Source organism: Panthera pardus, unplaced genomic scaffold (genome assembly GCF_024362965.1).
Source record: "Panthera pardus isolate Hobbes unplaced genomic scaffold, ASM2436296v1 HiC_scaffold_22, whole genome shotgun sequence".
Lineage (NCBI taxonomy): Eukaryota > Metazoa > Chordata > Mammalia > Carnivora > Felidae > Panthera > Panthera pardus.
In genome coordinates this window covers 7,827,501-7,844,954 of record NW_026526788.1, presented here as the reverse complement: position 1 = coordinate 7,844,954, position 17,454 = coordinate 7,827,501, and the positions used below count along the sequence as shown (strand labels likewise).

At 42.9% G+C, this 17,454-nt stretch overlaps 1 protein-coding gene across 9 annotated transcripts in view; it reads right to left on the bottom strand.

The window, feature by feature from the left end:
- The window catches only part of RYR2 (ryanodine receptor 2), a 756,877-nt gene that overhangs the window by 547,862 nt on the left and 191,561 nt on the right, over nucleotides 1-17,454 (bottom strand). For all 9 annotated transcript variants that reach the window (XM_053910232.1, XM_053910224.1, XM_053910226.1 and 6 more), the window contains exon 2: nucleotides 4,284-4,403. In XM_053910232.1, the coding sequence (XP_053766207.1) occupies nucleotides 4,284-4,403 (120 nt within the window). The remainder of the gene's footprint in view (nucleotides 1-4,283; nucleotides 4,404-17,454) is intronic.

Sequence of the window (17,454 nt, the reverse complement as noted above, 5' to 3'; positions counted from 1 at the left end):
TTCTTTGGACAAAAGGAGAATGGTTCAGCTTCTCTAGCAGCACGGCTCTAGGCAACTTGTTCTTCTGTTTTTACCCAGTATTTAAAACACAGCCTTTCTTTTCTGAGATCTGGTGGCTCTGTTTCCCTCCCTCCCTTTTACCTGATCCCTGTCTATTCTTTGCCCCTATCACCCTGCTCAATCCATATTTGATTCTCAAAAGCTTATTCTCAAAGTAAGGCTTGTCTGAGGGTGCCCGGGTGCTCAGTCGGTTAAGCATCCGACTTCGGCTCAGATCATGAACTCACAGTCCATGAGTTCAAGCCCCGCATCGGGCTCTGTGCTAACAGCTTGGAGCCTGGAACCTGCTTTGGATTCCGGGTCTCCCCCTCTTTCTACCTCTCCCTCTTGTGCCTTGTCTTCCCCTGTCTCTCAAAAATAAATAAACAGTAAAAAATATTTATTAAAAAAAACATAAGGCTTGTCTGGAAGGGGTTTTACTAGATTAGCTTCCAAATTCATGGGCCAAGATTGCTCCAGAAATACCCGTTCTTACCATATCTCCTTCGCTCCCTCTTGGTTTCAGCTGCTGTTTCCACACTGGCCCACTATGCTCTCCATGAGTACTTGTAACTGATTTTTGGGTACGACAGAAATGGTGCTGTCTTTCCTCCACTTCCTGTCATTCATGTCCCAACACATATGTGGGGATAACGTGTCACCTAGTAACGTGTCACTGTGTTGTGTGTGTACGTGAAGTTCTGCTCTCTTCCAAGCTCTGCCTACTTTTACGTAAAGACTCGCAGAAATGAAACCCTCTGCCTCTCTGAGAGTTTCTCATTTCCCCTCAAACTGAATGAGAGCAGGTGGGTCTATCTCAAAGGGACTGGGTTCCTAAAAGCAAAAGCCTGACTTCTCAACCATAAAATAAAGAAAATGAAAAGTCATTCATATAAAGAATGTGCAGTAAATATCCGTGATTCCAATTTAGGAATGACTAAACTGAGGTAGCATCAGATCTGACGTTTGCATGTTCTTCAGGAAAACCTATGCTGCAGTCCCGAGCCATTCTCTTTCAGGCACAAATCAGCATGGAGAGATATCCTAGCAGCATGAAACAGTCTTCTGGAAAAGAGAGCCCTGTCTTTGATTAAAAGATTCTGCAGCTTAAGACATTTCTGGGATCATTTCCAGGAACGCATATATAATTTACAGTGACTGACTCCTTGCTCACTGCCAATGATAACTTTGTTCTCTCCACTTTTATAATCAATACAGGAGACAACAAACTCGAGAGGGGGAAAAAGGACCATCTCCCATTTTCCACCAATGAAAGTCAAAACCAGATACATCTGCACAAACCACATCTGTACCCAGGCTTACATACTTTAAACACGAACAGAGATCCAGAGAGCTTTGACTCCGTTATTACTGAAAGTTAAAAGTCTATAAAAAATATAATTGATCAGCGGTCTCCCCTCAAACTTAATGGTCCACTAAGTTTTGTGGCTCACTTACTAGGTCAAGGCACTGTGCTCGTTACCGAGCAGTAAGAGTTAAGAAAATAAGTCAATACGCTCTGGTCCTCAGGGAATTCAGAAGCTGGTCTATGTGTCTGGGAGCATACATACATATGGATATAGTCAGGGAGAGAAAGTGGTGCAGATATTATACAGAATGAATCCCACTGGGCAACAAAACAGAAGTATAAACAAAGCACTTAAGAAGCACAGAGAAGAGAATTCAGGAACTTGGGAAAAAGCAGCCCAGAATAAGGACTATTTGAAATAGCTCTTGAAAGACAAGCAGGATTTCAGCAGGCAGAAAAGTACAGGAAGGATATACGAGAACAAAGGCAAATGGAAACATGGGAAAAAAAAAACAAAAACAAAAACCTGACATTGTAGCAGGTTTTCAAGTAAGACTGTACTTATGTTGTAAGAACTTAAGGGGCGCCTGGGTGGCTCAGTTGGCTTAGTATCTGACTTTGGTTCAGATCATGATCTCACCACGTGTAAGCTCGAGCCCCGCATCAGGCTCTGTGCTGACAGCTCAGAGCCTGGGCCTGCTTCGGATTTTGTGTCTCCCTCTCTCTGCCCCTCCCCTGCTTACATTCCGTTTCTTTCTTTCTCTCTCTCTCTCTCTGTCAAAAATAAATAAACATTAAGAAAGATTTTTAAAAAAGAAGTTAAAGAAAAAAGTTCAAATTGGTTTATTGGACTTCAATTGCTACTTCATTCTATGCTTGATGAACAACCTCAGTATCTCATCCTTCAGGCAAATTTTCAAATACACGAGCAAAGAATAAAACAAAATGACAACAAAAAAAAGGTTCAGGCGGTCAGTTCACTAGGTCATCCATTAACAATGAGATAGTTAAGCATGCCTCCGAGGAAGTAACCAGTTTAAATGGATTAGTGCCCTGACTGCCACATGAGATGCCCACTACTGAGTAGGAAGCATTCATTTTTAGTGCTGGAAACCAGCTCTTACGTTAAAGGAACAAGAAAACAATAGCCAGTACTGTGTTCCACACAAGGGAAAAATCAAAAACCAGCTAACTAAATGGTGTGCCTGGTTCCAGCCACTACAAAATAGCAGAAACCACAGGGAACATCCTAAATGTTAAAATGCTTAATATTTTCTTTTTAAGAAGACCATTTTTCACGACTGACAAGTGTCACAGTCATTAATACAAAGAGAATGCTGAATAAACACTTGTAAAATTAAAACAGATCTAAGTAACAGGGGCACCTGGGTGGCTCAGTCGGTTAAGCATCCAACTCTTGGTTTCAGCTCAGGTCATGGTGTCATGGTTCATGAGTTCAAGCCCCGCATCCAGTTCTGTGTTGACAGCATGGAGCCTGCTTGGGATTCTGTCTCCCTCTCTCTCCGCCCCTCCCCTGCTCACTCTCTCTTTCTTAAAAATAAATAAATAAACATTTAAAAATAAGTAAATAAATCTATGGAGAGCTATAAAATGCATCATGATCACGTTTTGCCACTGACTATTAAAATGGTAGTAAAGTTACTAACGTTGAATTATTATAATTCAATTATAATTTAATAATTATAATAATTGCAATTTATTATTATTATTATCAATGAATCATGTGTACACAGTGCTCAGTATTATTTCACAGAATTATAATTATTTCACCAGAGAAGTACTGTGGTATAAAGGAAAGAATGAAGCATTTGAAGTCAAATGGCCAAGGTCAAAGCATGGAAGAATCATTCCTGACACTGTTGTGTCAAGGCCCGGCGAGCATCTTAGGCATGGGACCTGGCCTCTGTTAGCTTTCCAAATCCTCCCCTGTGCAGTGAATTTGAGAGCAACAGCCATGCACACTCTTCCCACAACAATGGAGTAAGACTGCCCATCAAAGGGTTCTGGACGTCAGGAAGTACAACGCAAAAAACGACTACACGGACCAATTTCTGGTTGACTTCCCACCCACGAGACATTTTCATTTCCTCTTTCCCTCATTCGACACAATCTAATCTTTCAGCACATGGTGCGAGTCCCCAAAGCAAGTTCTCAATCTCCCCCTCCAGATCCCCCACCATTGCTCTGGTCCAAAGACCTAGCAGCTCCCATCCAGACTTCCACAGACACCTTCCGACCATCTCCCTGCTTCCATGCTTGCTCTCTCAACACCCTCCAGTCCCCACGAGAGCCAGGACGATCTTGGCAATGTCTACATCAGATCTCATCACTCACCTGCTCCAATGGCCTCCCTTCATCCCAGGGAGAAACCTCAGCTCCTGGCTGTGGCCTGGAAGGCCTTCCATGACCGGGCCCCATTGACAACTCCTCTTCCTAACCAGGGGCCCCTGCATCACCTGGCTCCTCTTTCCGGAATGTTCCAGGGTACTTAGTACTGCTTACTCTCTCACTTCACTCCAAACTGCTCAAATGTCACTGCCTCAGCAAGCCTTCCCCAAACACCCTTTGTGAAAGGGCGAGTCCCTGCCCCATTAATCTCTACCCTATCACTCCGCTTTCTCCATAGCGCTTTGTTCTGAAATCACACCACTTATTTACTTGTTTACTCGTCCGCGAGGATATAAACACCACGACGGGGGCGATGGCTTTGTCTGATTCTTGCCAACAACCCTATCTGACTTCCTTACAAAGAGTGGGGGTCCAGCTAGAAAATTGCTTCGTGAAGAGTCAAAACATCTTCCACACCCCCTCTCGTTTATTCTGCTCCCCAGGCAATTACAGAGGGCCCGTCAATAACTTGACTGCCATGAGTAAAACCCCAATATCTGAACAGCCTCCCAGGGCTTTATCCCACCTTGGAATTCGAAGTAGACTCCAGGAAGCAAAGTCTGTTGCCAAACCCTTCCGCTGCCAAGCACAGTTTCTGTTGTTCTTTGTGGATGGTCGCGGTGCACTGCAGGACCACTTCATCGTCCTGCAAAAAGAGAAAAAGAAGAAAAAGTTAGAGATCTGACATGACGAGGCGGTCTAACTCAGATCTTGGACGCTATTACTTTAGTGCATATTAAAAAGCAGAGACAAAGGGAACAACAACTCGCCAAAAAGACCCACAGAGTCGATCCCTAGAGAATGTCTACTTGTAAAAAAGGTAACGGGGGTAGCAGGAGAAAGAGGGTGCAGCCGCTCAGCTCAGCCAACAGTTCTCTCACTCTCATTGCTGGTCCCCAGAGGCAACCCACATGAGAAAAGGTAAAATACAAAATTTCCACGTTAGCACTCTTACACGCCGCTTTAATCATCCAAATTACAAAGAAATTTCCTGACACACGCCTAGGATATCACGAATCATCAAGAACGACATGGGTTCCAACAGCAGGCACACACGTCGCTCCAAAACCAGCAGAGGAAAACAGGTCAAGAACGGCCCAACCCAGAAAGTCACCCCAGTTCATCCACACACCGGCTACTTGTCCACGTTTGAAAGGACCCTTGGTTGCTTAGAAATGGGCAGAGAGAGGATTTGCCAGTTCAGTCCTGTGAAACCCAACACTGGCTTCCAATTAACTAAGCAGCCTTACAGGACAAGTTATACAAGGGGGAGGACAGTAAATGGACGACTCTGTGTAGGCAACATGAGGACTGCAAGAAACACAGGCCTGAGAACTAGCCATGGCTGGATTCCCATCTCAGCTCTGCCATGCACAGGTTAGAAGATCCTAGACAAAGTATTGCATCTCTAAGATGATAAGGTAATGGAGTCACACCATGACTGACCTGCAAAAGGCACCAAATAGATAATAAATGGGAGATACCATTGTCATTTTTTTAAGATTATTTATTTTGAGACAGAGAGAGATCTTGAGTAGGGGAGGGGGGTAGAGAAGAAGGAGGAGGAGGAGGAGGAGGAGGAGGAGGAGGAGGAGGAGAGAGGGAGAGGGAGAGGGAGGGAGAGGGAGGGAGAGAGAGAGAGAGAGAGAGAGAGAGAGAGCGAATTCCAAGCAAGTTCTACACTGTCGGTACAGAGCCTGATGCGGGGCTTGATCTCACAAACCATAAGATCATGACCTGAGCTGAAATCAAGGGTTGGACGCTTAACCAACTGTGCCACCCAGGTGCCTGATACCACTGTCATTTTTAAACAAAATATCTCACTTTAACAAGTTCTAGGTAGCAAATACCAAACAAGTCTAACCACTTACATTTTGACACTTCAAACACAAGGCAACAAGACACTTAACAGGGTAGTAAAAGGATATACTCACTGACCCTTTTAATTAGAGTCTGAGAAAAGGAACAAACAAGTATATCCTAGAAGACCCTTACCCAGGAAAAATGGCAGAGTGGGGGGTGCGATAAAAATTCAAAAGCAGAAGACAAGCCGTTTGGGTTAACCCAAAGAATCTGCTGTATCAATTGGAAAAGTACAAGTCTAATTTGCATTTAAAGCCTTCATAATCCTATGCATTTGCTTTATTTCCTATATGGTGAAGCAATATCTAATGACTGGCCTACAGCTCTAGTCACAGGCAAAGTCCAATTTCTTAATAATTTCCTCCCGACTATCCCTCCAGGTGCCCATTAATTTCCAGTGAACATTCAATTGTTACAACTTAAAAGTCATCTGCTAAAAAAAATAGCATTATTTTCATATAATGAGTACATCTGAATATTAATTCATGCTCAGCATGGCTATAATAAAAATAATGAAGTGTTTCTGTTGGTTATATAATCTGCAAAATCAAAGATATATTGTGTTTTCCAAAGAGGCAGTGTAATAACAAAGACCTGAATTGTGCTGATGTGCTCAGTGCCTTACCAAATCGCCATAGCCTTTTGCTATCTGGTCCCACTCACACCCGCTGGAACTAACTTCAGCATGCAAACTGCACTCTTGGGTAAAATGGGCTCCTTTGGAAGTTGGAGTCTATCTAAGTACCATTTAGTAAATAATTACTTTGATGCACTCATTAAAGACACTTTGGGAATGAGAATAAGAAAATGGAAAGGTATAGGTGAGAATAATAGTGCTATTCAGTAAGCCACACAAGAAAAGAAGGCACACCATATTTACCAAAAAGAACAGTCTATGTCAGTCCTGGCATTAACTTACTTATTCTCCACAAATACACAGATGAAGACAATGAGGTTCAAAATAACTTGCTGCTGACAGAGGGCTGATCATACCTAGTTCTAGGAACTGATCATTAAACCTAACTGATCTGAATCTAAAAGCCCTCAGCCCCATGTTGCTTCTAGAGGCTCAATTGGTTTTTTACTACAATCGTTATCTAAAAAAGTACCTCTCAATCTTTAATGCACATCTTATCACCTGTGAGTCTTGCTGAAATGCAGATTCCGGTTCTATCGGTCTTGGGTGAGGCTGAACCTACATTTCTAACTAGTGGATCTGAGGAATTAGGATCCCAAACGGGTCCCAGAAAGCATATAAATCCCAGGAGACACGTGAGTAGTCTCTTAGAAGAGCTTGAAGGCAATCAATAACAGATGAATATTAAAACAAGTCCATATACTTTGGACAGAACCAGAAATGAGAGTACATGTGAAGGTGCTCATTAATATGTTGTCCATACTTGGGGCGCCTGGGTGGCTCAGTCGGTTGAGCGTCCGACTTCAGCTCAGGTCACGATCTTGCGGTCCGTGAGTTCGAGCCCCGCGTCAGGCTCTGGGCTGATGGCCCGGAGCCTGGAGCCTGCTTCCGATTCTGTGTCTCCCTCTCTCTCTGACCCTCCCCCGTTCATGCTCTGTCTCTCTCTGTCTCAAAAATAAATAAATGTTAAAAAAAAAAAATTAAAAAAAAATATATGTTGTCCATACCAAAATATCAGGGAAAGGAACCAACTTAAATAATATATGAACTACCCTACTAAGTGTATAAAACTAACTCACTCATGCCAAGTTTCCCTTTCACCTAGTGCCTTAACACTGTGATGGAGTGCCTGGCCACGAAGCAACCTTAAGTTCAAAAGAGTTCGGCCACCCCACCAAGGAGAGAGGCTACTGCTACAACGTTAGATCACGGTTCCACTTTGAATGACAGAACCTAGCCTGACTTTTGAGGCTTTTTCCAGTTTACCTGGCAGCTGTTTTCATTTTATATTCCAGTAAGCACAGGGTTCCTTTCTGACAGAAAGTAAAATATACTGAGCATGGATGGACCAAAGACCAATTCATAAATAACTGCCAGTTCCCTTTAATTTACCCATCATTCATCTCAAAGCATAATTTTTCTCCAGAACCACTGTGGTTTGAGAGCCTACTGACTATGCATTTGAGACGTCTCAATAAGTAGCTTTATTTTTTATTTATTATAAACCATGTGCAGTAAATCTGGTTTTTATCAACATATAATGTGTGCGTAAGGATATAGGTACATGCACACACACACACACACACACACACACACACACACACACAATCCATTTTCTTTTCCAAGAACAAACCAAGCACAGCCTAATACTGATGGGATCTAGAAAGTTAATACTGCTAAGGTAACAGAACAATAAGGCTATAGTGAAAGGGTGTCTCTTGTGTCATAAGGCTTCGGAATTAGTCTTTGCTACGTGGTCCTGAGGTCCAGGCTCCTAACTCTCATCACTGACCTTCACCTTTTAGCTGTATGTGCCTTTCGTGTACCCGAGTGCCTAAATGCACACTGTGACCATCACTTTTCCCGCCCGAGCCCATAACAACTAAAACCCTCCTTAAGTATTTGCCTTTGGGTATTTTTGGTTTTCTGAGTTCCCATGTCTCATTCCTAGGACCTAGTGCAACAAATTTTGATTCAACTCACAGCAACTCATCTTCCATAATCAAAACACTACAAAAGTGCATTCTGCTCATATTCTATCATTTCATTTTTTTAAAATTTCAAAGTCTGTTCATTAACCGTGAATGTCTAGCACAATAATGAGATACGAGTATCATGCCTGTTCCTGGAAACACTTGAACTGACACCATTTCCCATTTTATATAAAACGAACTTGAAGAAACACAACTACTCCTCTTTTTTCACAAATTTTGGAAGTATGAAATTGTAAAAACCAAATATTCTAGGAGCAACTTCATGAGCTTCATGAAGATAAATGGCGCTTCTGGGAGAGTGGTATCCAGCTTACCATCCCCAAGTCCTATGGCTTCTACGTCCAATCCACCCATTTCTCACCACACCAGCTACCATCATGGTTAGTCATCCTCAAAACCCACTGAATAGCTTTCCCATCCAACGGCGCTTCAACTTGAGGACACAACCATCAACCTGACTGTAATGTTTCCTGGCTTCAAATCTATTAATGGCCTCCCGCTGCTCTAAGGAAAAACGCCAAAAGACTCTTTTAGTGTGCAAGGCTCCACACTGCACAGAAGAGTGCCAGCCCAACACTTCCTCCAGCCGACCTTCCTTCATTCCTACAGGAGTTTGCACATGCTATTAAACCCTTTAGCTCTCTCTAGTTAAGACACATTTGTCTTTCAAATCTTACTTAACTCAAGCACCCACTCCTGAGGTGAGCCTTCCCCGACCCACCAGGCTATGTCACTTCCTTTGTTTTGGGCTCCTATACCACTGTATTCCCTTTAGTTGTCATTATGCATTCACTTATGTAATTATTAAATTACAGCATCTAACGCTGCACTGGGAAAATATACTCAATAAATGATCATTTTAATCCACTTTATACTAGCTTATGAATAAGTGCTACCATGCTGACAAATAGGGATGCTTTTTAGAATTGTCAAGGTAAGACCCTACCTTTCCAATTAAAGACAGCATTACAGGATTCCATTAGGCGATTTTCTGGTTATATTCAGCCAGGAAAAAGGGCAATATTTGAGGAAAACTGCTGATCCTACTATATCTGTGACAAATGTTAATGTATCATAAGCGTTCGTAGCATCAATATAAAACCCAATGAGATCACTGGATTTAAAAAAAAAAAAAAAAAAAAAAAAGCAGTCCGGTCCCTAATTTCCCCATTTCCAAATAAACATAATAAAACTTCAATTACAACTCTTTTCATATACAATCTAAGCAAATCAAACATACTGCCCCCTTGAAAAGTCAAAAAAATGTTCTTCACAACCCTGGTCATTAAAAAGTCCCTCACATCACACCAGGTGTTTTCCTTAGATGCTTACAATGCTTGTCATTTTGAAATGTTTATCCAGGTCTAGACCTTCTGTAACTGGTCTTTCTTTCTCAGTTATGTCTTAATAATTTTTCCACAACCGGCTCCAACTCAAAAGACTACATGCCTTGTATCCTATGGTCAAGCAGGGCAGACTGAATTTCATAGAAACCAGGGTGTCCAATCGAATAACTTCTTTAATGAAAACCGAGGCAATCGCATCAGCCAATGTAGACACAGCGAATGCCTCATAAGTATATGCTGGATTGAATTCCTTTTGTTAGGTGCTCTTGTAGTCTTCCTGTGACCTGACAACTCTTTGGAACAGAGATTATTTGGGGCGCCTGGGTGGCTCAGTCTCGGTTAGGTGTCCAACTTCGGCTCAGGTCATGGTCTCACAGTTTGTGAGTTCAAACCCCGTGTCGGGCTCTGTGCTGACAGCTCAGGGCCTGGAGCCTACTTCAGATTCTGTGTCTCCCTCTCTCTCTCTGCCCCTCTGCCCCTCCCCTGCTCATGCTCTGTCTCTCTTTCTCTCAAAAATAAACAAACATTAAAAAAAAAAAATTTTAATAAAAAAAAAGAACAGAGATTATTTGGGGCAGGCAGGGATGAGGGGTGGGGGTGGAGCCAGCCCCAGAATGCTGCATTCCAGGCAATTCTGTGATGAGTAAATAAGACATGATTTCTCTAACAAATGCTGCCAAGAGTGCTGAAATAGTACAAAATGGGAAATAATTACCAAACAACATCAATAGCTTCTTTCAAACATTCATTCGTCATTGAATAAATATTTACCGAGGATATATGTGATAGGATATCCCCTAAGCGCTTGAGATAAATCATTGAATAAATCCAAGATCCCTGCACTCATTAGGCTTACATTCTGGCAGGGGAAGAGGGTCAATAAACAAAAGCACAGTCAATTTGTCAATCGTGTTAAAGGTAAAAAGTTCCATGGAAAAAAAAATGGAACTGCGTAAGGGGGATCAGGAGTGTTGCTATGGGTGGGAAGCATAAAAATATGAACACAACTGTCAGGTATTGTTGAGGGGATGAATTCTGAGCAAAGACTTGAAGCAGGGAAGGAGAAGGGACACGTGACTGTCTTCGGGAGGAGCACTGCCTGGGGGGGATGGACAATGAAAGTCATGTTCATTGAACACCCAGCATGCTCAGGGAAACAGAGGATGGCCTTGTGGCCGGAAGATGGTGGGAGGTACTGGGTGGGGCCACACCATGAAAGACCTTGAACCCAGCATGTTCAAGGAAACAGAGGACATCCTTCTGGCTGGAGCAGAATAGTCAGGGGGATGTCCTTGGGGCTGAAGCAGAGTAGTCAGGGGGAAGATGGTGGGAGGTAGTGGGTGGGGCCACACCTTGAGAGACCTTGAGCCTAGTGTCTGAACTTTAGCTTCTACTAAGGGAATGGGAGCCACTGGGTCCTGTACTAAATGCAGACCTCAGGGAGGCAAGAAAGAAGCAGAAGGATCTAAGGGGAGTGACTTCAGCCATTCAGGGAGATGAAGGTGATCCAGACCAGGGTGCAGCAGTGGAGGTGGACAGAAGTGAGCAAATTCTAGATACGTGTTACATTCATCGAGCACTTCCGATGTTCCGGGAACTGTGATAAGCGGTCACTGGTCTGTCTCCTTGACGTCATCATCACTTCTAGCTTTTCTGGCAATTGGCTAAATAAAATGCTATCTATACTATTGGCTTTTCTTACAGCAAATATGTGGTTATCAGCGCAAACGAGCTGAGACGATTTAAAAAAAAAAAAGCCCATATTTCTGGTCTTGCACTGAGTTTACAGTCATTTGTTTAAAAAATACAGATAGTCCTCAGTTCACACAATGGTACAACCAGAAAAATGACTGTGCAAAGCAAATCTTTGGGGAAACTATTTACGATTGTACCTTTGAAAATTTTGGTCCAGACATTAAAAACTCTACCAGTTATAAAAGTACAGAGAAATGGAAAAAAAAAAAAAAACAGTAAAATATTTAGCTCCCTATAATTTTAAACATTAAGAACACTGAGAATTAAAGTATTTTTGTTCTTTGTAAAACACTCATCAGGAGCAGTCTGAACGGGGCCTGCCTTATCCTGCTGGTTATGTAATTTTCCCTGTGGAACGAGCACCCCCCTCTATGTCTCAGCAAACTGTCGCACTCCTACATTTGGCTCATTCTCCAGCATCTTCAGGGTTCTAGAATATCTCTGAGAGTTCCTTTAATGTGAATTTCTTTGCCAGTGTTACTTCCTCGGCAACAATCTTCATCCTCTGTGTCACAACCACATTCCTCATTCGTGGCGATAAGCTCGCCTCCGCTCGGTCCCTCTGGCTGCACATCCACGGTTTCTCAAGCGGCAGCTGTGTCTGCACTCCCACACTCAGACTCAGCATCTACAACTCCTCTTCTGTTCGATGCGAATTTCATTTCCAGGTTCCCCACTTTTCGTTTCTTTACCGCACCTCCATTTCCGTTAGCCAATTCCCACTCACCCATGTTCGCGAAACGTCCCATGCCTTGATGACAGGGAGACGAGGACGTAACTAATGCACCTGCACGCCTACAGTCTTTGCAGAACACGAAGAACACACGGGTGGTGACCGATCCCCACGGACTCGGGAAGAAGCCACGTGACTGGTCACTGATCATGCTGTGCATCTGGTACCTATCTGATGGGGATTCGTACACCGAAGAGTGAGCAGTGACGTCTGTATTTGACACAGTTACTCATAAGCTATCATGGTAAATGAAATCTGAACCATTATGTTGGGGTACAGGTGCCGTTTAACTAAGCCATGCCAACAGAAATGGTGCCTATCACAAGGATGCAAAGCCCAGGCCACCCATGTTTAATTGAGAACCTACTAAAGACATAGCGACTTGAACATAGTATATTTGCAAGGTAGAATTGGCAGAATTTGCTGACAGATTGTAGGAAAAGAAACCAGAAAGCTACTATTGAATAAATTATAGCTGTACAACCAAAAAAAAAAAAAAAAATCATCACACTGGAGAGAAACCCTATAAATAAAGTGAAGGGTCCCCTGCCACAGATTTAACCTTTATGCCCATCTGGAAATTCGAATGGAGAAACACCCTATGACTATATTCTTAGTATAAGAGCCTTCAGTCATCATTCAGCCCTTAAGAGTACAATTTTTTAATCCACACTGGTTTAAAAAAAAAAAAAAAAAGACACACTGAGTACCTTCTTTCTGTGGGAAAGCCTTTAATGCATACTCTGTCCCTAGATAACATCGGAGAGTTCACACTGGAGAGCAATGCTGTAAATGCAGTGAATAAGGAAGAGCCCTCACCCAGAGTATATTACCTCTATGGACATCAGAGAATCCACACAGAGGGAAAAACTGTATGAATATAATGATTACAGGGAATATTTCAGCCAGAAGGCTAGCCTTTTTTCATACTAAAGAATTCCTATGATAGACGGGGTGCCCCGGTGGCTCAATCGACTGAGCATCCGACTTCGACTCAGGTCATGATCTCACAAGTTTGTGAGTTTGGGCCCCGCATCAGACTCTCTGCTCTCAGCACAGAGCCCGCTTCAGATCCTCTGCTCACCCCCATCCTACCCTCTTTCTGCCCCTCTCCTGCTTGTGCACACGCTCTCTCAAATAGATAAAGATTTTAAAAATCTTTAAAAAAAAAAAAAAAGAATTCATATGATAGAGAAACTCTGTGCCCTTCGTCTGTGTGGAAAGGTTTTAATTGAAAAACGAGCAAATTTGCACTTGAGACAAGGTCTATCTCTGTGATCACTGTAGAGGGCCTTCAGGTGAGCTCCAGGCCTGGTGTAAACAAGATTATTGCCCCCAAAAATCATAATCTTTAAGAAAGAGGGCAAGATGATGTTTACCAGGAGGTACAACTCTCTTGGAGAATGCCAGGTAATACCTGCTAGAAAAGCATATCAATGGGGCGCCTGGGTGGCTCAGTCGGTCGTGCATCCACCTTCCGCTCAGGGCATGATCAGACAGTTCGTGAGTTCGAGCCCCGCATCGGGCCCCGTGCTGACAGCTTAGAGCCTGGAGCCTGCTTCGGATTCTGCATCTCCCTCTCTCTCTGCAGGCTTGCACTCTGTCTCTGTCTCGCTGTATCTCTCTCTCTCAAAAATAAGTAAACATCAAAAAAACTTTTAAAAGAAAAGCATATCAGTGAAGAAAGCATCTGAAATCCACTACTCATAGAGCAACACTTCTAAAACATGGATGGGCTGGGGCGCCTGGGTGGCTCAGTCGGTTGAGTGGCCGACTTCGGCTCAGGTCACGATCTCGCGGTCCGTGAGTTCAAGCCCCATGTCGGGCTCTGTGCTGACAGCTCAGAGCCTAGAGCCTGGAGCCTGTTTCGGATTCTGTGTCTCCCTCTCTCTGACCCTCACCCGTTCATGCTCTCTCTCTCTGTCTCAAAAATAAATAAACGTTAAAAAAAAATTAAAAAAAAAACATGGATGGGCTGGCAAGGCACATGACCACCTCAGTGTCAGGAATGAAGAGCAATCTTCGTTCCTTTATCAACATTAAAGATCTCACCTGAGGAGACACTGATCCTAACATCGAGTCTTCAGCTGGAGCTCACAACAGAAAACCCATCCAGGGAAGACACTCTATGAAGAACCCAGTGCTACCAATAATTGCTGACATATTACTGCAAAGATGCAAAATAAAGACGAAGGGCTCTAAGAAATGTTGAGTGTGGAATTTGGTAACCAATAATAATAAAATTATAATAATATTAAGTAATAATCAATTAAAAGCATGCTCCGCAATAAATCGGTACTCTAGGAAGGCAGTAAAAGTTGTTGAAAACCTAGTATGGTGCTTTTTATTCTGATATAAACCACAAAAATATGCCGAGCGAAAATGGGCCATTTTTTTCCATTAATAATCCCTCCCTGTTGATCAGTTAGATGGCTCCTGCCATTTATGCAACACTAAACATAATCATAAATACTTAAGTTAATCGGAAAATAACTCTTTGCAACTGAAAATGTAGAATACGAAATAATGCACTTTTATTAGAGAAGGGCTAGAGTAGTAACATAAGAGTGACGAGAAGCCTAGATAAATACATAATTTATTTAAAAAACTAAATTGGATTCCTGTATCGTGTCATACACAAAAAAAATCAGTTGTAAGATTTAAAGATTTCTTTTTTTAGGTTTACTTTTTTATGAGAGAGTGTGAGCAGGGAAGGGGCACAGGTGGGAGGAAAGAGAACAGCAAGCAGGCTCCGCGCAGTCAGCACAGAGCCCAACGCGACCCTCGATCCCGCAAATTGTGAGATCATGACCCGAGCTGAAATCAAGAGTTGGATGCTTACCCCATTGAGCCACCCAGGTGCCCCAAGATTTAAGACTTAAATTGTGAAGGCCAACTTTAAGACTTCAAGAAGAAAATACAGGTGAATATCCGTATAATTTTGCAATAAATGAGGATTTCTCAAGCAAGACAAAAATAACACAAAAGAAGAGATTAAGAAACTCAACTTTATTAAAATTAAGAAGCTCTATTCAATAAAAGTCACCATAAAGTAAAACAACAACCCCAAAACTATAAGAAGAGTTTGGAAATTCATACTAGAAACAAATCCACACATAAAGGACTTCTAAAAATCACTGAGGGAAAAAAAAAGAGAAAAATAGGCCCAAAACACGAATAGCATTTCAGAAGATGAAATACAAATGGTGAATTACAGGACAAGAGGTTCAACCAAGTGATGGCAACAATGTAGAAAAATGGGAACTCTTATACATGTCTGGTGGGAGAATAAATCGTTAAAAACCATTTTAGGAAACAATTTGGCACTGATGTCGAAAACACATGCCTTGCAACCTGGCAGCTCCATTCCTAAATAAATTCCCCAGAGAAGAACCTTATTTATTCCTCTGAGAATGCACACATAATAATGTGCATAACAGCACCAGAATCCTGAATGGGAAATGGCACCAACCATCACATTCGACAGAAGAGGCAAGAAGAGGAACGGAATCGGCAGCAAGATGGGAAACCAAGGTATTCAGCCGCAAGGAATGGGTTGAGGTAGGCACTTCGGAACGAGGTCATCAACGGTCCACGTGTGCTGGAAAAACTCTCTTCGGTGGGGCCTATCATGCGATTCAGGAGCAAACATGGCGATCTCGAGGGGCCACACTGAGCTGGACATCAGTAAAATGGTCCCAAGTCTTGGAAAAAGAGAGGAGCCATCACATCGAATTCTCCTGAAGGACGCCAGATTCCATACGCGACTAGTTACGGATTCCTGGCCACAAGACATATGCTTTGTACTAAAACTGAAGTCGCTGAAGGAAAACTAAAGACCCACAATCTCTCACACACGCAGAACGTGAGGGTGTGTCAAAGCCCACTGAGGCATGGGAAGCACCAATGACTCAGTGCTTCAGAAGCTTTGGGAAAAATCTCTTCTCCTGAGTAATAGTTTTATTTGCAGCAACAGGAGCCCTTTGGCACTGCAGAATGACTACACGATCCTCCGTTCCTTACGGGTAAATGAACCGAATGTCCTTCAAGGCCCCTTCCAGCACTCACATTTTATGGTTCCATGGAAAAGATGAAACAGAGAAAAGAGAATTCTGCTCTTGTAGAAATTCAAAGACAGAAATGAAGCATACCTTGTACGCTCTTACCGCATAAATTATCGCTAGCTTCCTCTTTTTTTTTTTTTTTTCTTTTTCTTTTTTTGGTAGAGGAAACTAACAGATACCTTGTTAACATCCTTAACTGTTCAGGCTGCGTGTGTGGTTTTATGCAAGATGACAGTGACGCTTTGTTTTTCGTCTCTTTTACCTATTACAGAAGTCGTCTGTTGCTCAGTGCTAATGACTGTCGGGCCAAAGTACATACATCCAATGGCATGTCAGAGCTGATGAGCCGTGAGGGCGGCGTTAGCATGTGCCTGGGTAATGTCAGCTGAAAGAGAGCTGGACAGAAACACCCAGATACTGGAGACAGTCAAGACATGAGACCTTTTCTTCATCTCCGAGTCACTAGGGGTACTACGCAAACAGAAGGCGCAAGGCAGAATGTTTCCTCTGAATATATAAATATGTCACCGATGCCTTTCTGGTCCCAGCTCGGGAGAAATAAACACTGCTATCGGAGAGGAACTTTACCTTTTTCATCCTGATACACTACAGCAGGCCGGCCATCGGTGCGGAGTAAATTTGGTGCACCAGTAAGCTCTAAGGAAACCATCCAGTTTCTGCAGGACCTGCACTGTTGTAACCAATGGAGACTCTGCTGGTCTCGCGGGCCATCAGCAAGCCTTGATGACACGAAGTTTCAGCCTCCTACGAACTATGACTTAGCAAAAATAAAAGCCGGAATCATCTACAGAGCTCTTGAATGCCTTTCTTAAATGCTGCAGAAACCAACAGAAACATCAAACAAGGTATAGGTAAGCCTTTACCCTTAGGAATAGTCACAAATAACGAGCACATTGCAATAGGTCTATGTGCCCCTTGGAATTTAGCATACCCAAAACGTAAACCTTTCTTAAATCCCCCCCAGTTTTTGCCATCCCCCATTGTTTCTCATCTCCGTAAGTAGCGCTGTCCATCAAAGTAATTAAAAGCAGACATCTAACTTCCTTCTACTAACTCATGTTCCTTCAACCTGCCCTCCCACCGCCCAGGCCTTATGCAAGTCAACCCATTCTCATGATCTCACGCCCTGCACCCTCGATTTTCTCCACCTCTACAACTCTCTCTCATGTCTTTCTCCACGTTGCTCATTACAATCCAGCCACATGTCTCCCTTCTATTTCTAGGACGTGAAAAGCCCTGTTCTGCCTTGCTTGTTTTTCCCTTTGCACAAATGTTCTTCCTCCA